Source organism: Poecile atricapillus, chromosome 1, assembly GCF_030490865.1.
Source record: "Poecile atricapillus isolate bPoeAtr1 chromosome 1, bPoeAtr1.hap1, whole genome shotgun sequence".
NCBI classification, from domain to species: Eukaryota; Metazoa; Chordata; class Aves; order Passeriformes; family Paridae; genus Poecile; species Poecile atricapillus.
This window is the reverse complement of record NC_081249.1, coordinates 28,541,369-28,568,349: the sequence shown is the minus strand read 5'-3', so window position 1 is coordinate 28,568,349 and position 26,981 is coordinate 28,541,369. Positions and strand designations below refer to the sequence as shown.

Below are 26,981 nucleotides of genomic sequence, written 5' to 3'. Positions count from 1 at the left end.
AGAGGATCACTTCTATTCTCTAGCTCTTCAGCCCCCATCCAATTCTCAGAAGGTGAAGTCTTCTGTTAGACTAGTTTGTGGCCAAGGTGACCACAGCTTCCACAGCCTGGTCTTCTCAGCAGGATCAACTGAGTGTCTGGAACCACAGCATTCCATGGTGCTTGGTCACTGACCATCATACACCTGCATGAGTTTTAATCCAGCAGGAAAGATATGAGGCTACAGGAAGACACGTGACAACCTTCAAAACAAAAGAGAGCTTGCAGTCTGACAAAGATACAGATGGAGCTCACAACCTCCAGCGGCCTCCATAAATTGTAGAATGGCAAATTCCTCATGTTCTCTCAGGAGGGCATGCTGTGATATGTATTTTCTGGTTATCTGGTGAGGCAGACAGAACTTAGAGTGTCTAATCCTTGCCTACAAATGAATCTTGGGAAGCACACACAATCTGAAAAACTACTATTTCATCTATTTTCACCTATATTTTGAATATATGTTTGTACCTAGTCCTTAAAAGACTCAATAATGAAAAGTTTACAAATCTGAACAGGTTCAGTAATGGGAATAGCAATATATTTCCTTCTGTGGGATGAAGGGATAAAACTGCTACTGCTCTGTGTCTAGATGATGGAGATTATTTGTATTTTTGGTTCTATTTTGGGGTCTTCCAAGCAGCTATGCTATACAGGGAAGGTGGCCCTAATCAATGCTGATGTGACTTGATCGAGGTCACTTTATCTCTAGGCCAGTCCTTAGGTCTCTTTTATTTAGAAGCATAGGCACAGCTTCTAGATATAGTGTCAGCTCTGACTCAAAAGATGCTGCTAGGATCAGCAATGACATTAGTCTAATCATACTGAGACAAAAAAAGTCTGTTGCAAACCCCAGTCTAAAGAACAGCTCCAAATGATTCTATTATTGAAATACTGAATCAGCAATAGCAACAGTGATAAACATATGGAGGCAAAGTGTATGGTAGACAAATGACAAAGACACATTACATAGTCTAAAAGTACTTGCCAACTAAAAATAGGCATAGACACTGCATTTATATCTCTTTGGGCTGACTCTGGCATTCATGTGGGATAAAACTATCTTCAGATGCCTCCAAATTACATCCATGTAAGTTCTCTTTCTTTCTTGGAACTGTTTGTAAATGCAGTGAGGTCTACTCAAGCAAATAAATTATGGCAGAGCTGGAACACCATACTGCAGAAAACAATGTTCCCCAAAATGCCTTGCAGTGCTCAATGATACCCATAAACTGTGGGGAAAAAAACTCAACCAGCAAACCTCAAACCATGAAGAAAAGATGAAACAGATGCAGGGCTGTTATCCAAAGTGCAGTGAAAATCTGCGTAACATCTTCTTTCATGAAGAAGGAAAGTTGTGGTAAGGAACAAAACAAGGGGCACTTCTTTACAAGTAAAGGTCTTTGGCTACTCTTGATTCACTTTTCCTAATTCCATACTCAGTCCAAATCACTTTCACTATAAAATGAAATAGGATGGCTCTGTATTTGGTGTTGTCAGGTAAATTTGCTTTATTTTTATGTTTGATAGTGTTGGAATAAAGATCCTTGAAATCTCTCTCACTACAGACTTGACTGACAGCCTCCTAAGTGCTGTGCCTTTTATAGCATAACATAAATTGATAACCCTTAGGTAGCTGGCATATGTAGTCTATGAAATGAAGTGTGCTCGTTCCACATTTGAAGAAAAGTAGGTGCGATGAAATAGCTGTTGTTATTATTAGCCTTTTAAAATAGAATTTATGTGTTTGCATTAAAGAAAGCATGACTTCTGGATATATCAGCCTCAAGCCTTTCAATAGTGATGAGGAAGATCAATGCAAAACAATTTCTGTGTCAAAAAGCATACACATAAAATATCTGGAAATTACTTAACTGGAACAGAGTTAAAATACTGCTGGATTGTCTGCATTTTTAACATTCATTTTGGTTCTTTTTCAAGCACATACTGATCAGCTTCTGAAATACAAAGCTTCTGTCAGCCACTCTTCAATGCTCTCCCTAAACAAAAACTCCAATTTTTTGTTCAACACTGGACCTGGGTGTTCCTAAACTTCCTTGGGCCCGAAGACACTCCAGAAAGTGCTCCTAGTTAGGCTCTGCTCCTGGCATGTGGATACTGTAACATCCTGAGATTCTGTCACCCAGTCAGCCCCTGTTGACTGCTGTCCCTTTCGGCACATGTGCCCCAAGAACTTCAGCCAAAGTACTTACAGCTTAAGGAAGACAGGCACAGGGGAAAGAGAACAGAAGATGCTTTATAAGTTTAGTTCAGAATTCCAAAACAAATCTATTATTTTATTTCTGTTTAGGGAAAATGCAAAAATTAAGGCATTTTTTCAGAAATTGATTTGGATTAAGGTATCCTGCAAAGTTTCCTTCTACAACCCTTCTACAGCTATTTGCTTTGTCTTCTGATGGATGGAGTCCCCGATCTCTGCTGCAGGTTAGCTTGTTTTGTTGCAAGGCAGCAGATCTTGCTCCATTCTTCACCAAGTTCTGACCTCTTCTCCTGAGTGAGTTTCTCTCATATCTAAGCTTAAGATACACTCTTCAGCTCATTACCAATGAGGAGACTTTTCTCTGTGCATCTGCCCTGTCTTTATACCCCATCACAGTCTACAACTTCTTTGGGAGGGGACAAGGAGGAGCAGGCACTGATCTCAATGGTAACCAGTGACAAGATTGGAGGGAACAGCCTCAAGTTGTGCCAGGGGAGGGTTAGGTCGCCTATTAGGAAAACGTTCTTCCCCCTCAGGGTGACTGGACACTGGAACAGATTCCCCAGGGAAGTGGTCACGGCACCAAGCCTGACAGAGTTCAAGCATTTAGGCAATGCTCTCAGGCACATGGTGTGACTCTTGGCAATGGTGCTGTGGAGGACCAGGAGTTGGACTTGATGATCCTGATGGGTCCCTCCCAACTCTCAACATATTCTTTGGCTCTGCAAGCACCTATCACTGGTAGAGTGAAGCTGTCAGGCTCAATGGACCTTTGGGTTGTCCCAGGTCCTTGTCAATTTTCGGACTGCTTATATGAGACAGTGAGCTGGAGAGCCATCCATCTCCAGCACTGCCACCGCGATACCTGGTGGCAACTGCTTTTCACACTACCCATACTAGTAACCTGAACTCATGCTATCTAGAAATCCCATCTCTGATTACAAAAGAACATCCCAAATCTCACTTTGGGATTGTCTGCATGTAGGCTGGTAACATAAGCAAACAGTAACTTTTGACTGGAGCTCAGCCTTAGGTTTGTGCTTAAGAATTTGCATATGCTACAGATGTGCTCTCCAGCTCACTGCCTCATAGAAGCAGTCCGAAAATTGACAAGGGCCTGGGACAACCCATAGGTCCATTGAGCCTGACAGCTTCATTCTACCAGTGATAGGAGCTTGCAGAATCACAGAATATGTTGAGCTGGAAGGGACCCATCAGGATCATCAAGTCCAACTCCTGGTCCTCCACAGCACCATTGCCAAGAGTTACACCATGTGCCTGAGAGCATTGCCCAAATTCTTCTTGAACTCTGTCAGGCTTAGGTTTGTGCTTAAGAATTTGCAAATACTACAGATGTGCCCCTCTGGCTGTCCCCAACCCATGCATGTGACAGGCTCAGCCTGGCTTCTTTATTCTGTTTTCAGTGATTTTTCACTGCAGAAACCTCAAGACCCACACAGAGGCACCCTTTTCCTTATGCCAGGCCACTCTCAAAGACAGCACTCCAAAGCTTTGAATCATTCCAAATGGTATGTTTACTCCTCATTATCTATGTCTAAAAACAAAATAAGGTAATGTGCTGCAGGCAACAGTCCCCAGTTCTGTGATTGCACAGAGCATGAACAGCAGGTTACATGAGGATATGGGTAATCAGGCTCACAATTGAAACAGGTCCCCAGAGTAGAACAGTGCCCAGCTGGGCTCAAAAAGTACATCCCTGCCACACAAGTGACTAAAGTTCCTCAGAGGGCTTAGTGAAGCATTGGGGTAGTTTGCATGGATTAGGTAATATCTACAGTCTGTCAACTAAACACAGAGACAGAAAGAGAAGCCCTTTGGAGTTAATCTTGGGATAAGTAGATTAAACATGGTTTTCTTGCATTTCCCTCCACCCCTGTCTTAACAAATTTTGACAGAGGGATGGGGTGCAGGTGGTTGAGCATGTAAATAACCTCTGCTCATTTTTATCCTACCTTCATTTGTGCTAAAAACTGATTTTGAACTGGCAAACCCAGACTCCTGACACCCAAGCAGAAGTGGCACTTTCCACTAGAAGGAATCTTTCTGGAACATGCTAGCCATGCCTACCACAGAAGTACAGTTCCTTCAAAGCATCCCAAGTAATAACTACATGCACTCCTCATCAGTCTAGAAAATGGTCACTCAGCGATCTCGATACAAGTGTCTCCTAGGGGCAAGTAAGCACAGGTAAACTCCTTGGCAGAAACAGCATGGTTGGGAAATAAACCTGAAATTTGCACAAAAATCTTCCACCTTGAAGGGGCAGCCATCAGTTTCTAAGGGCTGACAGCTCTAATGATCCAAGAGAAACACAACATAGCCCTTAACTGCTGGGCTTCACCTACACCACAGTCTATATTCAGCAATATGCAAGAGCAATCCTGTGACCTCCAACTGAAACCATGGGCTGTATGAAGCCCAATGTCTTTGAAATCATACTCCAGACTGCAAAAGCATTTAGGATTTTTTTACAGTGAGCACAGGAGTAGAAAAATGTAGGAAATCAAGGAAGTTGTATTTACATCAACTACTTACCGAGAATAAGTGGGCGACGTTTTATAGGTGGCCTGCTCCTGAAGCTTAATTGATGATTAATTATATGTGGAGAATAAAAACCATTCACTCCAGCAGCGCTTTGTTTCTGTAGAGCTGACAAGGGTGAGAAGTAACAATTGCTCAGCACAGTGAGGACTGAAGAGCTCCTCTGCTGCTGAACAAAGCCAAGCTGCGGGGCGACAGATGGCAGATGAGATTCACCATAGGCTGTGAAGAGGCCATACTCATCACTGGCATTATCCATCCCTTCAGCTCTGCTGGCTGCTCCAGAAGGTGGGTCAGTGGGACTGTGACCCTAAGCCAACCCCCTTTTTCTCTTCCAGAGAAACAGCTAGCAACTAAATGCCATCCCAACATACCCTGTGACTGAAAGTGTGGCTGCAGTTCCCAGTGCTTGGCCAGGTGTGCACAGGAGAGACACTTCACTGGTTTCCTTCCGTGCAGTGTTTATGGCAATCATTTGCACGTAAATGAAAATCCATGTCAGTAAAACCATCGATGTTTTCACTTTCACAGCTGGCAACTGCAAGAATGGATGCACACCTCCAGGTAACTTCTCCTTGACCTCCCCATGCAGATGACTTCCTTTGCCCATGGCCAATTTTCTTATAACCTCTTTTATAACCTAGAGAGGAAATCATACTTACACCTGCACAGGGGAAAGCAAGGGTCACCCATGAAAAACTTAACGGAAAAATAAAAAAAAACTCTGGAAAAGAAGAGATTAATTTCCAGAAATTCCTCTCAAATAGTAACTCCTCTCAAAAATAAGATCCCAATAACTCTAAAGAAAAGCTTTTTAAAATTCAAATTTTAATTAATTTCCACTTTTCCCATGGTAGAAAAAACTACTGACAAAATTCAATCACCGACGAGGGTATATCCTATGTAACTCAGAGAAGCTAGGAACATTCTCAAGCTCCCAAGGTTCAGCATCCAGAGACACTGTCGTCACCTTGGGAGATGACAGGACTGACACCAGCCTCCCCTCAGCAAGAGACAACTGCTGTGTCTCTAAAATATGCCATCCACATAAGAGCAACGGAGCTGGTGAAAAGCCTGGAGCACAAGTCCTATGAGAGGCACCTGAGGGTGCTGGGTTTGTTCAGCCTGGAGAAGAGGCTGCTCGTGGGGACCTTATCACTCTACAACCACCTGAAAGGAGGCTGCAGCCAGGTGGGGGTCGGCCTCTTCTCCCAGGCAACCTGCGACAGGACAAGAGGACATGAACTTAAGCTGCACCAGGGGAGGTTTAGGTTGGACATTGGGAAGAATTTGTTCACAGAAAGGGCGATTAGACATTGGAATGGGCTGCCCGCGGTGATGTTGGAGTCACCGTCCCCGGAGGTGTTTAAGGAAAGACTGGACGTGCCCCTCAGTGCCCTGGTCCAGCTGACATAGCAGCGATTGCCACGGGCTGGACTCGGTATCTCAGAGGTCTTTTCCAACCTAGTTGATTATGCGAGTCCTTATTTTTTTTTTTTTTTCCGTGGGAAAAACCCAAACAAACCAGTGCTAAGGTGAGATCTGGTTTTCGTTACCAATCTCCAGAGCAGTGCTGCTACCCCAGACACGCTGCGTACTCAAAGAGAACTCCTGCTTTCAGCGTTGTCCCTCCGAGACAGAAGGCCGCGCCGAGGGTCTCCTGCCGACCACTGTGAATGTAACTCCAGCTATAACCCACCACTCTCCCGACGGGGCTGGATTTTAGGAAGGCCAAGGGCGGCTGAGCGACGCCCGGCTCCAGTCCCGGACCGCGGCCGCGGGCTCAGCCGCTGCAGCAGCGCGCAGGCGCGGCCCGGCCCCGCCCCCCGGCCCCGCCCGCCAATGGGAGGGTGGAGCGCCGAGCGCCGTGGTGATGGCGGCGGCCGTGGGGCGCGTGCTGCGGCCGCGCGCGCAGGTGAGAGCCGGGCGGGCGGTGAGGGGCCGGGGTTCGCGTCCCGCCGGGAATGGCCCCAAAGGGCCTCCCCAAAGGGGGACATTGCCTGGGAGGCCTCGGTGTGGTGCTGCCCCTGCTCCTGGGCCGGCGGGGCTGAGGCAGCCCTGCGTGGGGAGTGTCGAGGGCTGGAGCCGCGTTCAAATCGTCCTTTCCGTGAGCCGCGTTTATTTCCCTTGATGTGAAGCAGAAGCTTGGTTAAACCTAGAATTAACAGAGCGGTGTATAGAGCAAAGCCAGTGCAAAAGATGGCAGTTTTCAGGTTGATAATTTTGAATGATAAACTAAAACACAAGAAATTCCACCTCAACATGAAGAAGAACTTCTTTATATTGATGTTGGCAGGAATTGGAGTCTCCCTTCCCCTTCCATTCCCACCTGGAAGCATTCCTCTGTTACCTCCTCCAGGTGACCTTGCCTTGACAGAGGGGTTGGACTGGATGATCTCCAGGGGTCTCTTCCAACCCTGACAATGCTGTGATTCTGTGAATGGTGTTCAGTCAACAGGTGAGTAGATCATGAATGATAGGATCACAGAAAGATTTGGGTCGGAAAGGACCTTCAAGACCATCTGGTTCCAACCCCTCTGTAGGCAGGGACATGTCCCACTAGACCAGGGTGCACAGGGCAAGTCTGAATACCTGGAGAGTGCAGTGGAGAGAGCAATGTGCTCCACAAGTAAGGTAACTTCTGATTAAACAGAATCATTTTGCTTTGGGGGTAAGGGTGTTCAGCTGATTGCCATTTAATTAAAATGCTTAGCTGCTGTCAGTAGTGTTTGTGCTGTGGTATTTGATAGACCTGTATATATATATATTTAATCGGTGACTAGCAAGTGGCTGAAAAGGCCTGCTGGTAACACTTTCAAGTTACAAAGTCATTTAGGATAATGAGGGCTGAAGAACTGTTGGTGACTGAACTGAACCAAATCATGGTGTAACAGAAGAAAGATGCAGTAAGGAAATGAAATTGAATACCAGAAGGAGCAATTTGAGCTATTTATATTACTTACATCTAGATTAACTTTGCCCATTAGGGATAAAGACCTGGTGCGCATGTGGGTAGCTCATTATGCAGCAGTCAGGAATACATGCTCTTAGGGTGTGTAAGGAATGACAAAGAGAATAAAGCTGAAAATACTCTAATACTTGATTTCATTCTCAATTGAAATGGTTTGTGTTGCTTTGGTTACCTTGTGTCAAAGGTATGATTATGACAGTTTTCCTGGCAAGCAAGGCACATCCTTGAGTTTTAGCTGAAAATCATTTGTACTGTAAATGAGAGCATGTTCTCAAAGGAGGAGTCACAGAAGAAGGTAGGACTGGAACAGGCCTTGAGGGATCATTTATCTATTCCTCTCACCCCAGAGATGGGATCAATACCTAAGCCTGTGGCTATACACAAATTGTCTGTCTGTGAACCAAAGGATGTTAAGATAACCAATGGGAAGCAGGGCCCAGAAACCTTAGAGGCTCTTCTTTCCATTTGTTGTAGTTAACTTGTGGAACTGTTTGGTGAGAATGTTCAGGATGGTAAGCATGTGTGTGAATACAAAAAGCAAGTTCAGAAACTTTGAAGAAAATTTCTCTCACCACCATTAAAAACAAGATACCAGCATGACTGAACTGCAGATTGCTGGAAACCAGGCACGTGCCCTGCAAAAGTTATCGCTCCCTGTTTGTCCTGTCCTTGTGCCCCTGATACAGGCAGTGTTTGAGATCAGGGTATAAGTTTATGTTTCCATATTCTCACCCACTATAACAATTTCTTGCATTAAACACTTACCTGTCCTGACTGTTCGGAATTTTTTTTATAGTGCTTGTCCTAAAAATCCCTTGCAGTTGTTTAGTTCATTACTACTTCTTGTCTGTCTTAGTGGGTAAAAACGTTTAGTTTTTTAACTTTAAAATATCTTTAATTGAGAGGCAAAATGGAAGAAGAACTTTGTAATTCTAGTTCCCATAGCACTGACTGAGCAACAGGTGCAGTTCCCTATTCTTCCAATAAGCAAATGGCAGAGATGTAGTGCTATTTCTAAAGAAAAAAGGATCTAGCTTAGTTTCTATCTATCATTCACTCTAATGTGATTGAATAGCTATTCTCAGCAGAAGAGTTCAGAGTTCCTGTTTAATTTGATTGGGTTGAGTACTTTATCTAAATCACTGAGGATGTTACATGTACTGAGATCAGAAAGAGATAATAGTACTTTGGTGACAGACTTTCAGAACTACATACTTGAAATGTAAGAGAAGCCTTTTTTGCAGTTGTTAACTAAGATACAATTGAAAAGCCTCTTAGTACCTGTATACTTGAGCCTAAAAATAAGATCTGAATTCTGTTTCCTGTTATAAGCATCTGACTTTGCTATGTATCCTTACATTTAGAGCTATTTTTTTACTTCCCCACCCTACAGCAAAACTTAATATGTAGGTGTGGTCAAATATGCACAGAAAGTAGGTTTTTGAGCAGGTGAGATGCATTTCTATGGTCACCTGCCAAGGGACTTAATTTTAAAATAAAAAGTTTCTTCTGATGAAGTACTTTGAAATCAGGTATAAAAAATAACATCAAATCACTTACGCATATTTGCTGACATCTTGTGATACTTTCTGATGTGTTTTGCAAAATGCTTCTGAGACATAAATCTTATACTGGTTCACATAATTAATTTTGTAATAATTGTAGGCAAACTGAAATCTGAGATTGTATCAATGTTGTTTTAAATAAATTAATTAAAACACATTTTTGTGAAACAGCACTCTAGACATCCAAACTCACTTATTAAGGAAAAGGCAATTCTTTAAAAATTGGGATGGCTCTGAGCATTTATATGCTGTATATTTGCAATGTAAAAAAAGTTTTTTCTTGTCCAACAAGTAAACAGAGGTCTGTCTTGTATGTCTACTGGGTTCAGTAGCAGCAGCTGTGCCAGTAGCTGCAGTATTGGACACTGGGCAGCTTTAGTCCTGTGTAGTGATGTGGTTATACCGCTCCAGTTCCATGTGTCTTAGTGAAGTTCTATCCAAGAGATAACTTCTTGGTACAAATTTGCTTGTGCACAGTGTGGTTTTTGAAAAGGGGGTGGTTGAAGTCTGCCAGCTTAGAGCATGGAAGACTCATGAAAATGGTGCAACAATATGTGTGCCTTGTGATTTGGTGTCATCTTCTATCTCTGTAACTGTGTCTTGCTGTAAAAGAGCTCTTGGGCTTGAATCTAAATCTCCCAACTCCAGTCCACCTTTCCCCCCCTTCCAAAAGTACAGGAAGGTTGACTTCTCTGTTAGTTAGTTTGGTTTATATCTGTGTAATTCCAGTGAAGCAAAACGAACAGGATGAGTAAACAGACAATCCTAGTTACTTCTCTTAGAAGAAAATAGGCCAGAGAAACTGAAGTTGTCTGGAAATGCTATTTTTTTTTTCTAAGGCAAATCTAACATAAGCTGATTTTCTATAAGTTTATGGTTTCCCTGTAAAATCAAGATTTTAAACCATTTTAATTCTAGATTGGTCCAAAAGGAGTTGGGAAGGAAGGGTTAATCACAATGAGTTGTGTCCAGAAGTAAAGGCTTTCCCTTCTCCCATGTTCTGGTGGAAGAGCATATTATTTCATGAGCATTGTTAATAATGTTAATAAGCATTACTATTATTTAAAAAATGGTGAGGCTGCTGTCTTCAGTAATGCTTTATGAAATGTGTGAGAAGTGAATGCAAACCTCTGTGGTTTCCTCTACAAAGTAGAGGAGCATGCTTTCTTGTTTGACTGAAGTGCCAGAAGCATTTAGCTGTGCTTTGCAGTTTTTGCCTGTGCCACCCATGAAATAGTGCTCTTATCCCAGAAGAGGTACCCAATACAATAGATATTAATTTACATAAGAGGCTGTTTTCTAATTATGAACAGTTTGTGTGTCCAGGGACTTTTGATTAGTGACGAATTGAAACTAGGGAAGAATATGAATAGCTTGAGGGAAGAAGGACAAAAATGAGAAAATTACAATAGAAATTGACAGGAATAAGATGAAAGCAATCTTTTTTAAAAGTATTCTGTTTAAAGCATATCAGAGAGAAAGCTATTTTGGGCCAAGTAATAAGGAATCATATGTTCATTAACAAGAATTACAAATAATTAGTTACTATTAAGACAAGTTAGACAGAAGATGAATTGAATTCTTTCCTGAGGAGTGACTAGGAGAGAATAGGGAATATGTAGAGATACCTTTGCTTTCCTCAGTGCTTTATAAGGAAGTCACCAGAGCCTTGCCTGTAGAAAATGTGTACATTTAAAATTCTGATTGTTTTTCTTTTAATTCTGTGTATGTCAATGTTTCCGCACAGGAAACATGAATATTAAAAAGAAAATAAAAAGGAAGAGACAAACCAGGATTAGAGCTGCATGCAGTATATATAAGCTGTGAAGAAAATGAAGCAGCAACAGGCTTTTTAGCACCAAATTCTACCTTAGACCTGTTTCAAAATCTTTTCTAGCAGAGGTATATGTTACTTTCCTGAGGTTTGTATCCTGAGGGGTAAATCTTTGTCAGGTAAAAGTGTAGAGGATCAGTCCTTTTTGACTCTTGTGATCTTATTCAAAGATTACTTTACCTTCTGTATCAAACCTGATTGAATTCACAGGACCTATCTTGCAGCCCAGGCATGGGCTATACATAGGTTTAAGGCAGCATATTGTAGTCTTAATTTCAAATTGAAATTTCAAGTGGAGTTGCATTTTGTATATTGCATTTTTTATATTGAATACTGACACAGGCATGGACAGGTAAATTGGTCACAAATAGCTTTACATATGTGCAGCAAATTAGGTGAGTTGGATCAGCCCATCCTGGACTGCCAGATGTCCAAAATACCAACTGGGCTCTGAAAGTACAGAGAAAAGTTGTGTTTAATTTCGTGTTAATGTGGGACTTGACCATGTAATGCAGATCACCAAGAGCTTGTCGCAGGAGAAGTTCTTGTAAGCTAACTGATGTTACTAACAGAAGGTACAAGTTTGATCTGCTTTTCTGTTTTCCTTGCAAATACATTTATGTAATCTTGTTTTGATGAGATGTTTGTATTGTTGTGGTTATAACTGGGTTTTGAGATTACTGTTGTATTTGTGTTAGTTACAGGAAGGTAGCAAATGTTTTATTCTATTTATATTAGCTGAACTCGGAAGGGTGAAATCCATCAAAATGCTCAGCATCTAAATTGTGTTCTAAAGAAGCCAATTCTCATGACTTGGAGCACATAGAATAATTTTGAATACTACCTTTGTTCTGTTCCTTCTAATCAGAGCTCTAACTAGTTCACATTGCTGCGTTTGTTTGGTTTTTAATGTTTTGCTAAAGGTAGGCTGAGGCTCCAGCTTCCAGAGCATCAAGGACAATCTAATTTGCTCAAGGAAATGAATGTAAAGAAAGGACTCCCCCTCTACTTTCTTCCTCCCAGTTGAGTGTTTCAGCCACCTTATTGTCCCAGCTTTGGCAATTCTCAAAGTGATCTCTGAACTGCTCAGACTTACCAGCTTGGCTGAGAATTGCCTGCTTGTTGGGATGAAGCAGAAGTTAGTGTTCTGCCACATGTAGGCAGCTGAGTTGGCTTGCAGAGGAGTCCTGTACCAGAGCTGGCACAGGACAAGTAAAGGGAGTGGAGGAAAAAATGCTGGCAGGGGTGAACTGTGAGCTGGGTGCTCTCTGCCTTGTGAGGCTGCACTGTCTCCTCACAAAGCCTAGCCGAGGCATATTGAAGGGGTGGGGGTGAAGTCTTTCAGGGTACTATGTGATGAACAAAACTTGGCATTTTTCTGAATCAGAAATGATTCTTTTTCTGTCTCTGCTTTTCTGTCTCACATTGCTTTCTTGTGATTCCCTCCCTCCCCCCACCCACAGAAGACCACACAAATAATCAGTTCTCATTCAGCCTGTAGAATAATTAAGCTGCAGAGAACTTTAATACTAATGTTGGAGAGCCAAAATAGTGCATAATATTGACACTAGGCCAGAATTGAGACATTACAGCTCTGTCAGTGAAGCTCCTGTTTGTCTGGCAGAGAGCATCAGTGAAATCAGTCATCTTAACTGATTGTTTTGATAGAAGTAAGACCAAACCTGTGTGCCGCAAAGATCAGAAGGTTACTGCTCTCCAAATTATGACCTGAGCTGGTACAGTGCTCAGTAGTATTGGCTGCTGGACTACCCTACTAGTTTTCTAATTGGTCTACTTGAGACAGTGAAGCAGTTTAAGAACCGTTCTGGCACCACGAACAAAGAAGTACACCTCGGCCTTTCCAGGGCTTTCAGCAGTATTTAGTCAGTGGCTTCTGAAAAGCCTCTAGAGAGCTGCCCTGCATATTCTTATCATACTTTGTTGTGGGATTCCTTTAGACTAAGGCAAAACCTGCTTATTTGCTGATGGATTTTTGTTTTCTTTTATGATGGAATCTGTTGATTAGTGCTGCTCCTTGTTTTTGCTGGATGTTCCTGACTTAGGATATACTATGTTTCTCTCCATAAAAAAAGTCTTCTAAATTATTTGTAATCTGTGAAAATGTGAAAGTTTATAATGTGTTTATCTGTTCGTGGACATTAAACCATCGGAAGAAAATGGTTTAATGAATAGTGATGCTGTTTCTAACTTACTCCTGTGATGTGTTGAATCTTGTTATAAGTATGAATAGCTTGCTGTAGTATTCATCTTGCTGGAGTATTCATGTATTCATTTTATTTAGAGTTCACTATGCCATAAATGTAAAATAAATGTCTCATTCTCTCTCTCTCTTTTTTTTTCTTTCTTTTTTTTTTTTTTTTGTTAGACATTAAGGTTGTTCTGTATCACTACAGCAGTGCAGAGGAAAAATGTAGGGGCCTCAGGACCTGAAAAATACACAGAGGCATTTATTAAAAAACAGATTGAAGAGTTCAACCTAGGAAAGAGACATTTAGCCAACATGATGGGAGAAGATCCAGAAACTTTTACCCAAGAGGATATTGATGTAAGTACAGTTGCTCTGTTGGAGAAGTAATTTACTGTAGAGTTTCAGATATTGAAAGCACTTTACTTCAGCATGAGCCCCTCAGCTCTCTGTGAATTTTAATCAAACTGTCAGAATAAGCAAGAATTCTACTATACATTGTGAACATTGCAACTGTGACTGTGAATAGACATTCTACTTCTGTTACCATATGAGGTCAGGTATCCCAGTATAGAGCTGTGTACTGTATCTTGTTAAAGCACAGTAGGTTCTTTTTAAAAGCGCTAATGGATAATCCCCTTGATCTGAGGTTATAAGAGGCACTGTAAAGGTTTATGTAGCATTCCAAAACGTTTACTCAACAATTTGACCTGCTGTGTATATTTAGGGTTTTCTTGTGTGATACTGTGGTTGCTGCTAACATATATTAAATTTTATAGGATATTTTATAACCAATGCACTGATTTAGCTTGAGGATTTTAATATAGATGTGAATTTAAGCTCATATCAGTATCTACAGACATACTGTTTTGTTGTCATTCCTTCTCATGACTGGCAGATGAGTGGCCTCCTCTTTCTCTGTCATTTAGGCTCCTGTAAAGATAAGCTCTCTTTCACTCAGAAAAATGTTTTGTTGCGTGGATTTTTCAATTTTTTTTTCTTCTTTCTTTTTTTTTTTGTCTCACCTGGCCTTCACTTCTGTCATATCTATCTTACCATACATCAGAAGTAGGAAGGAGAGATGTCGTTTGGTGACATTCACTCTTGGGTGAAGCTGCATGAAGTCTCATAGCTGTCTTTGCACAGCAGCAACACTACTGCTGTAGCCAGGGCAGCCCAGTGTGCCAGCAGGACCCTTAGGATAGAGGTAGTGATGTGGTAAGGCAAAGCAAGAGGTGTCCATGGTTGAGTTTTTCTCAGGGTGAGGAGATTTGTTTGTTGCCTCTCTCCGTGGCAGAATTCTGTCTGCATGGCTGTGTCCATTTGAGAGGTCTTGGCAGTGTGCTTATGCCGAGAAATAATCTGAAGGTTGTGCTGCAGTCTCATTTCAAACATGTTTGACAGTCTTCAAAACTAAATTCTAAAAATAGGCAGCAAGGTAAAGCCATCCACAGTAGTGGCCTGTTGAGAAAGGCTGAAATGAGACTTGAATTTTGTCAGGCATCAGAGAATCCATTAAGGCAGCTTGAGTTCAGGTTACAAATCCATGGGAAATCAAGTTTTGTGAGTGTAAAGCTATACACTGATACTGTGTCTACTTCCATGCAGAGACGTAGGAATTACTCTGCCCTTCTACAAACAAGTGCCAGTGCAGGGACCCTGCCAGTTTCAGTGTAAGTGGGTAAGGTCAACAGTAAAAGTATTCCTTGAGGTCAGCAAGTTCTTTACATTGGCTATTTTATTTCTCTGCAAACTATAAAATTTCCTTTTCATATATTTTTCAGTTTGTTTTTTTTTTTTCTTACCTTTAATGATCTTTATGCTTTTTAGTTACTTTCTTGTAAAGTAAGTATTCACCAATCTACCACTGGAATACCTTCTAATAATACAGTACAATGATGATGCTGATAGTTCAGTTTGCTTGAAAGGTTAATGGTTGGAGAATAATGCATTAATCTGTAGTCTGGCTTCCTTCCTTCCTTCCTTGACAGTGTCTAGGGGAAAGGCTTCTAGAAAGCAAGACTGCAAGAAATGCAAAATGACCATATCTGTGTAGTGGTTTCTTCTTTATAAATCCACAGCGCTGCAATCATTTGCACAACATTAACTAAGTTCCACCATTAGTAAAAGCAGATTCATTCTGGAAATTAGTTTTTACAAATGCAGTGCAGGTGACAAGTATGGGACTGCTTTGCAAACTGTTTCTGAAATGATAGAGAAGTGGAGCCAAAGGAGTAGTGTTTTGTTTGGTGATACCAAGTATCTGCGGTTTGATTTCTTCATATTCCATCAGGTGTTGGGAAATAATTAGAGTGTGTAATAGTGTCTGCTATGCATAATTAAATTTCTGTTATAAAAATATAAAAGCTCCTTAAGCACTGGCAGGAGAATTACCAAGCTTTGCATTTTGAACAGCAATAATTCTTTCTGATGAGTACTTATATACCTCCATGTCTTCTGCTGTTAATCAGTCTTTGCAGTGTATTTCAAAAGTAGACATCCTAGGATTCTGTCCTTCACTGGAGTTTTACGTAGAGTTTAATAAAAGCTAAACCTTGTGAAGTTTTAAAACAGGAAAATAAGTTGACTTACTTGCTAATCCTCGGATGTTGTGGAAGCAGAATTGCCTCTTACTGGTGCTTTTATTTAGGAATCAAAAGTTAAGCTGTGCATTACAACAGTATTTCTGGAGGAGAAAAAAATCCAGCAAATTGATGTATAACTCTGCACAAGTCTACCAATTGCTTTTTAATTGGTATTATAGACCTCACTCTGAAGCTGGAATGTTTTATTCTCCTATGTGTGAATATGTGCTATGAAGTTTTTCTAATTGATTTGCTTTGCCCATTCCATTTGATGTATCATTTTTCACAATATTTCATAATTTGTGCTCATTTCTAATGAACAGAGTCGTTAGGACAGGCATGTCTAAGTACAACTGACAGCTAACATTAGGTGCCAGATGCAGTTTATAAAGCTATGTAGAACTGCAGAGAACAGTTTAAATAAATTAGCACCTGTACATTAGTCTCACTTGCTGGTAATTTATAAGCGAATCAGTAGAGATGACATTTAGGTAAGTCATTGATCAAGTTAACAGCTGCATACCCACTGCCCAGCTGGGATACCTAATTAATAGAGATTGCAGTCCTGACCTAGTGCTTTTCTCCGTTTGAGTCTCTAATCCTTTTATTTTGTGATTTAACTTTTAACTTACAGTTGTAGTAAACTGCCCACAGTCATTTTCCACTGTCAGTTCTGTGATATTCCACTTTAAAGCCCAGAAATCTAAGTAAGATTAATACAAGAAGAGTGTATTAAGCTTCCTGACCTATTTATATGCCAGTATTTTTATTATTCATTTTTATGCAGTCACTAAATGCTCTCTCAGATACAAGCTCATCATAAAGCAATACTCTTTCCTCATAAGAGTTAGTAAAACTCAAAAGCTAAAGATCTGTGTTAATTTTTGCTTGTTGTCTGTCTTATGACCTAATAGATTGCTGTGAAGCAGATGGAATAATTTAAACATAAAATATATGTTTTCCTCTACTAGAATTTATACTGTTGGAAAAGTACCAGTAAGATAGTTAACAGGGAAAATGTTAAATGTTGAAAAACTTTATTCCTCATAAGGTTTCTTTCAAAAAATTAAGGCTTCTTTAATGAAAAATTGCTTGTATTCAGTTGCTTTTAAAGGTGACTTGGCACATCTCATTTCTAAATAATGTTCAAATTTTAGCAACACAGAGTATTAGAAATGAGTGAATATTGGCAAATGCAAAATGTCACAAATGTTATTCAGAACAAAATGTGTTTCTGAACTGCCTGTTGTCTGCAATTGTCCACCACTGTCCTTACAAGAAATAACAGATTTTGGATTTATTTAAGTAGTTGAAGCTAGAATGCTTTTTTCAACTCTTTTTAATTTTTTTCCCCCCAGTGGAAGCAAAATCTGCATCAATATTTTTTACTTCTGTATCAATCTAAGCAGATGACTGCTGTATTTTTTTATTTTTTTTTTACTCTTTCTAATACTGTTCCATATTTTGAAAAATGAAATGAAGGTAGAAATCAAGACTGTTTCTTTCAACAGATTTTTTGGGGGTTTTTTTTTGGTCTGCAAACTTGTGAAAAGACATTCGTTTTATTTTGAAAGTGAAAACATAATGTAAAAATAATGTAATATTAAAAGAAGGTGATGTTTTTCATATCATGACAGTGGATTATTTTGCTTGTTTTGTTATTTTTTCCGCATAGTAAATTTAAACTGGTATGTCACTTTGGACTTGAAACCTCTTTCTGTTCAAGCTGGAATTCAGCTTTAGATGAACAGTGATGGGGTGGTTTCAATAAATTTTAGTAATTAGTTGTTAGAGGAAGGGTTTGTTTTGCGATATAAACTTAGTTGTGTCACTTTTTTTGGGGGGGGGTGGTTTGTTTTGTTCTTAACCTTTTCTGTCTTGTTAAATAAAAAGGAAATATTTCAGAGTTAACATTTTGTGTCCCATTTTTGTTTCATTCATGGATTTACCCCAGATATTCTGGATTTTGGATGTGAAAAACTGCTAAAGAATACTGCTAGTGTGGTTAGAAGGAAAACAGCTGTTCCAGAAAACATCTCGGTCTGAGAGGTGATGAAGTACAGTGACTAAATGATGTGATTCAAGAGGCACAGTTAAAGAAGGGAAGTGGCTCTCGTGTGATCAAGTTGAGGAGTAGAAGCTGAAACAGCTTTTGCTCAGGTGTTTCATTAAAATGTTATGGCATAAAGTGTCACTTCTCACTTCAGTGTTTTGATGATTAAAATTTCGTGTATATTTAAAAAGGAATGAGCTGGATTCTTGAGCCTTCTGCCAAAAAGGGTGCTGCTGTAGAGGAGCTCCAGGGTAGAGGTGTTGTTTGTTTGGGTTCTTGATATTTTTTTTACTTCTTTCTTTTTCCCTAACATACCTTTCCTCACTGGATGTCACTTAGATAACTATCATTGCACATGTTCTGAGCAATGGAAATTAGTGGAATGTTTTGTGTTGAGCTTCAATAAAAATGGGCAAGATCTATTGAAGAACTGAACTGTTGAAGTCTCCTATCCCAATATGACTCAGACAACTCTATATGAATTAAAGTATTGAATTCATAGTTTCTCAAGACATTGGGGGGAAAAAAGCAAAAGAAAAAGTTACTCTTACTGACCCAGCTGAACTTGTTTGAGTCAGTCTCTGACGTGTGAGAAAGTGGGCAAACAAAACTTGGATTGTAGGGAAGTGGTAGGAAGGAAGGAGGATCGGATATCAGGATATGCAACATCCACAGGGAAGAGGAAGGGTGAAGGTGTGGCAGGTACACTGAATTTACACAACATACACATGCAGTGCTGGACAGATTATTTAATTAATTGGTTTGGATGTTTGAAGGATTGCCAGATTTTTTGTGTTTCTCTGGTTTTGTTTGGTTTTTTTTTTTTCTTAATAGGGATGGAAGGTTGTTCTTCATTATTCCAGCTGGCTTGAATTCAAACTTGAAACTGCAAGTGGAAGACTGTTTGGTCCTGTGGGCAGTATATTGACTCTTCTGGTCCCTCAACAAATGATGATATAACAGGATTTCTTTTAGTTTGGTACAGGAAAGTTTACCAACTGTGCAGTTTAAGAAATGTCAGATGTAAACTATCTTGTTACTAGTGTGTTCATAATGATCTGCTGTTTTTAAAGGTGTGACTACTGGGTATTTTTTCTCTGTGTGGGTCAGCAGTGAAATTAAAAAAAAGATTTTCACATCCTTAGGAGATACAACTAAATTTTTTTTAGTAGTGCATAGCAGAAGCAGACTGTACCCATTCCACCTTTTTCAAGTAATTTATGTAATTATTTTTGGAAATGGTGTTTTGTTATTAGGTACCCAGGATTTTCAACTGTGAGTCTGCTGAAAATAATTATGGATGTTTCATTTGTAGAATGTTGTGGTTTATTTCCAAAGACAATGGAAACAGTGTGATTTAACAAACAGAATGTGAAATAGCAGCCCCAGAATCCGTGGAATCTGGAGTGAGGGAAATGTATCTTCTATAGCTGACATGATGACATTGAGAAAGTTGTTCTTCATATTCAGCACAACAGTTAATCTGGAGTTCAAGTCCAAATAAGCACTAAAAAAAAGGGTGGGCCAGGACCCTTGAGCTGAAAACCACTTCTGCAATGGGAAACTGCAGTTAAATGTAAAAGGTTTCTTGGGAACTTTACTGCTAGCATTTACACCTTGATTATAAAGTTTTTAAGAGGGACATTCACCCGCTTTTTCAGTTCAGGAGAATGCAGCATGTGCAGTTAATTCTCTGTGGAATTTTGGTTTGAGACCTGGAGATTCCTGAAAGGAAACCTATGTTCCATATCTGAAGACATTTCAAAAAGCTTTCAGGAAAATAATTTCATGGTTATGTGCTTCAGCTGCAGTTTGGAAAGACTAATTCTGATGTAATTCCTCAGATTGATCCACCATCTTTTTATATTCCTAGTACAGGGTGTTTTTTAAAAGATTTATTTTCTACAAAAATGAAACATTTGCATAGACAAAATCAGCTTCTGTAGATGAAGTTCCCAGGAGGCAGTCTGACTTTCTATGTAGTTGGTAAAGCACAGCCTAAGGACCTAGCTATATAAAATTAAAAATATACTGAATAACGCTGAATTGTAATCTGTTGCATTCCAGGATAGTTGATCCTTGATTACTTTTCCATAAAAAGAGAGAAGTCAGGAAGACTATTTCTTTCCATTTTGTAACAACAAAAAAGTAGGCTTATAAAATGAGCCATTCTTCTTTGGTAAGTTGTGCGGAGATCTGAGAGTAGATAGGATTTCTTAATACAGGATGTGTTCGTGTTGTAGTAGTGTGAAAGATATGAGTATACACTTAGTAATAAAATAAACTTTCCAAGAAGTAGAAGGGCTCAGATGGCGGCTACTTTTTTATCATAAATGTTAAATTGTTATATTTGGCATTTATTAAGGTGTCAGAGTAACTGTTTTGGATGAGATTCTGGAAATGCTTGTATAAAGATTGTCTTAAGTACACACACAGTCAGTCTCAGGACCCTGTAATAATTTCTTTTAATATATAAGGTGTTGGTTTAACATCATTTGGCTCACAGTAGATTTCTCTCTTGTCATCATAATTAATCCCCATTTGTTCATAAATAGGTGTTCACCTACTGTGTGTATGCATAAAATGCCCATTGACTAACAAATGGGAATACAGCAGTCACTAAGAGAAACAAAATTACCATTTTATAAAATCAAGTTAAGCCTTTTGTTTGCTTCAGAATTCTGAAAATTTCTGTTCAGAATGCCAGTAGGGGATTAATGAAAGTAATAGGTTAGGTCTTTTTACACTCCATGCATATTAAATCTGTTGAAGCACTGACAAACCACTTCAAGTCTATGGAAAAAATTATCGGCGATTAATAGCCCTAAGGTAGCCTAGCTGACAAAGAACCATTCTTCTTGAGAGAAGATTTTAAACTCAGATTTTATTGTAATTCTACTTTTTCTGTAATGTCTAATGGAAATATAAATGAGACCACTGCCAGAAGGGTTTATTTGGTTGTTCCATTTTACTGTACAAGCACAGTATTGCTGTCTGAAGCTGTACTACCCACTGTCTGAAGCTGGCTAACTTGCCAGACTCCTACATCTGGGAGCTTTTGGTGGCTAACTTTTTCTGGTTTGTTTTTAAAAACAAATGAAAATAAGCAGCTTTGACAAAGGCATGTTTTTGCATTATTAAATTATAGTTTAGTTGCATTGAAGAGGGAGAGTAAGATGATGTTTAACAGACGTGTGTCATAGGGCTTAACTTTGTGCTTTGCCTTACATTTTGGCCAGAATGGTTTGGTATATCAGTATACTAACTTCATTTGTTGTAGGCAAATAATGCATGTTTTATGTATCACATAAATAATGGTAAATATTAAGTAAAAATAAAGTATGTACCTTGTATTTAGTGAAAACAGTAAACAATGGGTGTGTAATGAATGCCATATATTTTTCTAAAGTGGTTTAGCAAACCTTCAGGTATCTTAGGAAAAAAAAAAAGATGTAACTTGAGTCTTCTCTGGGCAGTTAGTTCACGTTTAGCAAAGATTTTAGTGATTCACAGTTGTTTCCAAATGCAGTGATGAATGAAACGCTTATTTAGGCTATGTAAAATAGCTATTACTGCCACAACAAACATGGCTTTTTAGACTTGGGGAAACAATGTCTGGAAATTGTGAAGTGGAATTCCAAATGTTTAAAATTTGGCTTTTTCTTGTTGCCTTAAATAAAATTTCTATGCTTGGTCTGTCAACAGGCACTGTTAGCAAGCACCAATACTTTCAGGAAGATAAATAGATAAGTGTTGTGATTTCCTCTGGAAGCCACAGCACTTGAAATTTTACTGGAAAATCACTGTGTATGAAGGTGGTCTTTGTGCTTGAGTAGTTCTGGTAAGTTAAGATAGATGCATTCTATAAAAATTAAATTTGGCAGAAGAAAATTCACTCATTCTGATGCAGTAGAGTACAGCCTTCAAATTGAGGTTGCACTTATGAGGATTCCAGAGGAAATTATCTGCTTTTCTTTTCAGCACATCACATATGTGTCATATTTTCTTAGTGATTCGGTTGCCTACTGTACAAAAGTTATGCTATTTTTTGCATAAGAAAGTACGTAAGAAATGTTTTGATGATGCTTTTTTTGGGAAAAAAGTCACATATGAGATCTTTCTTCTTGTTTTCAGAGAGCTATTGCCTATCTCTTTCCTTCTGGCTTATTCAACAAACAAGCCAGACCCTTGATGAAGGTAGGATTTCTAGTTACATTTCTGAATAACTGCAGCATGATATTTTGAGTAACTTTTTCCTTTTGCTGATACTTCTTATTTTTTTGCAGCATCCTACTGAAGTTTTTCCAGAGCAGAGAAGTAAGTGTTCTTAGATATTACTTTTATTATTTCTAAGTATTAGAATTGTTGCATATGTAGAACTTCTTGTTGTTATGGATTGGCTCTTTTCCATGTGTTCCTAATGACTGCGAAGACATGAGCAGTAAAAGTCTATTTCTGATATCCCGTGTTTTAGGATAAAAATTATCGGTCTATTCTGGAATACCACTGATCTTCTCAGAAACTGTGTTAACTGACTAAGATAAATGTTTTTCATTGCTTAAAAACAAGCAATAAATAGAATGATGCGTGGAATCTCTTGAAGTCATGGGAAAACCTTTTGTTAAAATCAGTAGCTTTTTGTCAGAGCTGTCTATCAACTCCATAAAATATTCATTAATACTATTTTAAACTAAAATTTTTCTTTGTAACTTTGCTGCTCTTGAAGATTAGAAATTACAGTTTTTGATTTTATTTAAATACTAGGCAGAGTAGAACCCCTCCTAATCAGCTCTTTGATTGTTAAAGTCCTAACTCTGCATGTCTATCCATACTGTCTTTGGTCTTGCTTCTGAGACACCATATAAAGTCCCAGATGTCAGTGATATGCCAGTAATTATATATAATTTTACGCAGAACATTTAAAAGATAAGGTCAAAACTTGTTGTCTGTTTTTGATTAGTATTTGGTATGAACTAGTAGCATGGGTGTGAAATTCTACATTCACTGAGCCATCAAGTCCCAAATAAACATTTCTGATTATCATTAAAATCTTATAATTTTCCTTCCCTTTTTCCAGCTGCTGGAATAATTGATACTTGTTTTTTGGGGGACTTTGTGTCTTTGGAAAGCTGTCTAAACTATCTGAAATTTTGAAATTTCAGCTTTCAAATGATATTGTGCCTTAATTTTTAACTTCCCTGTATTGTCAAGTAAAAAAGCAGAAAGTAAAAGGGTAGGAGAGAATTAATGATTAAGTAGTTTTAAAATCCAAGGTCTGTTTTATGGAAGAACTAAGCTACTATTCTATATACTTTCAGGACTAAAGAATTATTTGAAATGCTAGCTATATCCTGAAGACTGTAAGAACAAATTGGTATAAATATGTAGTTTTGTATTTACATCTAAAAATAACACTTTCAATAAGTATCTCATAAGGCAGCTTTGTCTTGTCTATGTATTGCATCTTTGATAACTTTGAAGTACAAAAACTTAAATTTATACTTTGGAAAGTTTCCATAACAGTTTTTTTTTTTCAACAAAATATGCTTTCATAACTGCATACATAGAAAATCACACAGTCCACTAGTAGTATATGTGGGTAAAAATCCCCTGTGCTCTTTCTTTCATGCTAAGTTCTGCATCTTTACATTCGACTTCTGCTGTATTGTATCTTGATGTTCCAATCCAATATATATTGTGCTTATCAGACAGGTTTTTTGAGTCTTACCTTTGCATTTACTTTATAGATAGCTTTAATTAACTTCACTGGATAAGATGTCTGGGACTTTCTCCACAGTTCAGTTCGAAAAAAGCTTTTAGGTTTTTATTTTTGTAATTTTTCTTTATTTGAACGAAATCTTTGTTATTTAAGTTTGCCTTTTTTTTTTTTCTGAAGTTGAAATTTATTTGTCTTTAAATAACATTTGGTAATGAATAAAACACAATGGATATGCTGAATTGATATGGAACATTTGTTTTCTTGCTGAATTAATTATGTAAACTATAGGATAGGTATTTGTATTTAAACATCCCAAATGTAATAATACAAAGGAGTTCTAAAATCACCCAAGTTCTGAATATGTTTCAAAAAATTGTCACAAAAGACAATTGTACATGTACTTAATTTAGCTTATATGTATTATGCTAATAAAAATTTTCTTTGTTTCAGCACTGTTTTTTTCCAGAGCTCCTAATCTTTCATCTTTCACTTTTCAATGTAGATTTCAGTTGTCTCTTTTTACTTTTTTTTTTTATTCTAAAATGTATACTTCTATTTGTAAAACCACCTGTACAGTCTTTTAGAGTTGTACACAATTTCCTTATGTAAAACGTTATTTACAACTATTATGTTAAATGTTTTATTATAATTGCAGGGGGAGATTTAAAAAAGATTGTCTAAAGTATTAGATTTCCAGGCAGATTGAACACCTGTAAAATGTCTTTGTTCTCTGATATTTGAAAAGACAATCAGTATTATGGAAGAGGTTTATAAGTGCAGTTAAATACAAAGGATTTTTTTTTTTTAGTGATTGTATATTGTTTCTTGTCTAATCTTGCCTTCCATTAGAAATCCAGTGGGGAGAAGATGGCCGACCATTTCACTTCCTCTTTTATACTGGCAAGCAGTCATATTATTCATTAATGCATGTAAGTATGTCTTCTGTAATAAATGATGTCTGCTCCCAGTCAAGTGCATGTTATTCTAGAGGTGCCTCTCAGGAGCTCCTGAGTTTAGTTATGTTTTCACAGTAGGCCATAATATCACCACTGAAGCTACATGCAGTGTATGTTTTTGTGTCACACTATTTATTATTATGAGCATTTGTATGTCACATTTAGGAGAACACACTACATTATAGTTCTTCCTTTAATTTTTGGTTCATTTTACAGTTTTGGCTATGGACTGGTTTTGAGTAGTCTGAGCACTTTTCTGTAGGCTGTATCTAGCTGGTAGCAAAGGATTAGTAGTGGAGAATGCACATACAACAAAAATGGCTAGTTCTAGCAGAGTTCACTGTAGAATAAAAAATAGTTCTTTTTTTTTTCCTCTGTGAAGGGCAAAGCTATAGGAAATGTTATTTGTGCTGACATTTAGTGTGAAGAAAATTTGCATTTAAACTGCTTAATTGATTTTTCTAAGATGGTTCCATTCATGCAAACTTAAGTCTTTTTCTGATTAATATGGTTCCAGGAGTAAAGGATCTGCAACTTTTACCTTTATGAAAAAAGCTGTATCTAATAGAACACCACTAGACCCTGAGTCTTGACATGGGTTAGAAACAGACCATCAGTATCACAAGTATCATTCATATCATCAGTAGCACAAGCATTATCTTCATCTTTAGAGGAGTCTATGGGAAGACAATGTTTCTTACATGTACTAATAGAAGACAGAAGCATTAATAACGTATAATGTAATAATGCAGAAATATTTAATTGGGTATTCTTGTCAGATTTTCTTTCCTCATTAGATAGTTTTAAGAAGTTACTTCTGTGGTTAGTCAGTTGTCAGAAAAACAAACTTTATGGTCAAAAATTCAGTGCGCAGCTTTACCGAGTATAGTGTTTGTATTAGAATTATCTGATATTTATTTGCGTTCTGTGTACCCAAAGGACAAAATCCCTTCTTGTCAGGTACATTTATTTGGGAGAATAAAATCCCCCACTTCTTCTTTTTTTTCTCTTTCCGTTTTTTTTTTTTTTCTTTTTTTTGTTGTTGACCTTGGGCAAATGAGCTTCTTGCCCTGGCAGAAATGAAATGAATGATAAATGTAGACAGTGTCTTTGCTGAGTAATGGAGCTGCAGCATAGGCTTTCCACAGAGGTTTTCTCCTGCACAGCCCGAGGCAGCCCGAGGACCCCTGCTGTTCATTTAAATAGGTATGTCAAATCTGCCTCGAAACGCCGCTGGTTTGATCTGTGGTAATATTTGTGAAGGTTCCATATGGACTTGAGCCCCCTGCAGTGCTAAGAAATAATGTACAACGCTTCATGGTGCAGACGCAAATTTTCTCTGAAAAGGGATGCAATGCTGCGTTTTAGCTGTCGGAGAGGATGATGGAGCTGACGCGCTAGGCCTGTCAACTTGTTACACGGATGGGTTGCACGCAGCAAGGCTGTGGAAAATCTGTGCCTTTTAACTTTTCTACTTAATCACGGTTGTAGCATTGCCTTTAGACTGTATGCTACATTAATTCTCTTCCTGCCTTCTGCCTTTCATCCCAAGTTTCACGGAAAAAAGTAAAGCATGCAGGTCTTGTAGAGGAGCCTTATCAAACAGCTGTCATCTGACAAGCCATTTGCATTTATTTTGGCTGAAACAGAGCAACCCAAGGGCAAGATGTTTTGTTGCATTCCATCATAATGAAGAAATTACAAATTTTACAAGGAGCACAAGTTTATTTTTAGCTCTTCCTAGCAGACTATTCAAGCTTGCCTTGGAAATCTCTGAAAGTATAGTGCGCATTTTGTTTCTAAGAGCGTGGCAACCACCTTCAAACAAATGGCCTTGACAAATGCATTTTTCGTTAATATAGGATACTTGAGTGTTCTTCAACTGTTTCTGAATATTTTCATTAAATAGGCTTCTATAAATGTGAATCCATTAAGTGAGATTTAACAGGGGTTTTTTTAAGTCGGCCAAATGAAAGCCAAAATTTGCATAAAATTCCCAACATTGTTTTAACCTCTTATTAAACTAATGTGTATTTAACAAACTGTATTAAGTCTCAAAGCTAATTAATTTTTCCAGAAAAGAATTGTATGTTAATACAGCCTAGTGTAAGTAATCAATCCGATTTAAGGATGTCTTTTAAATTGCTACATTAAATCTAATAAACAGGATAAACACACATTATTTAGCTTAAACTTATATGCCACTAATTAATACATAGTGGAACTTGAATTGTATTACTTGTTAATTATATAACTGAGCATAGTATTATTGTT

The 26,981-nt window shown here is 38.4% G+C and overlaps 1 protein-coding gene and 1 long non-coding RNA gene across 3 annotated transcripts in view; one reads left to right on the top strand and one right to left on the bottom strand.

Annotated features, from left to right (window-relative positions):
• Positions 1 to 6,592, bottom strand: part of LOC131592787 (uncharacterized) — a 32,242-nt gene extending 25,650 nt beyond the window's left edge. Inside the window, exons 1-2 of the long non-coding RNA XR_009280709.1 lie at positions 6,375 to 6,592; positions 5,193 to 5,458 (exon numbers count right to left, since the gene is read on the bottom strand). This is a non-coding gene — a long non-coding RNA (uncharacterized LOC131592787). The remainder of the gene's footprint in view (positions 1 to 5,192; positions 5,459 to 6,374) is intronic.
• Positions 6,593 to 6,676: 84 nt separating this feature from the next.
• Positions 6,677 to 26,981, top strand: part of MRPS9 (mitochondrial ribosomal protein S9) — a 34,061-nt gene continuing 13,756 nt past the window's right edge. The window contains exons 1-5 of one of the 2 annotated variants that reach the window (XM_058864538.1): positions 6,677 to 6,733; positions 13,575 to 13,754; positions 22,167 to 22,229; positions 22,319 to 22,349; positions 24,601 to 24,680. In XM_058864538.1, coding sequence (XP_058720521.1) covers positions 6,692 to 6,733; positions 13,575 to 13,754; positions 22,167 to 22,229; positions 22,319 to 22,349; positions 24,601 to 24,680 — 396 coding nt within the window. In that variant the 5' untranslated portion in view covers positions 6,677 to 6,691. Of the gene's footprint in view, positions 6,734 to 7,177; positions 7,277 to 13,574; positions 13,755 to 22,166; positions 22,230 to 22,318; positions 22,350 to 24,600; positions 24,681 to 26,981 lie in introns of those variants that run through there. The other variant, XM_058864550.1, reaches the window with a different exon arrangement.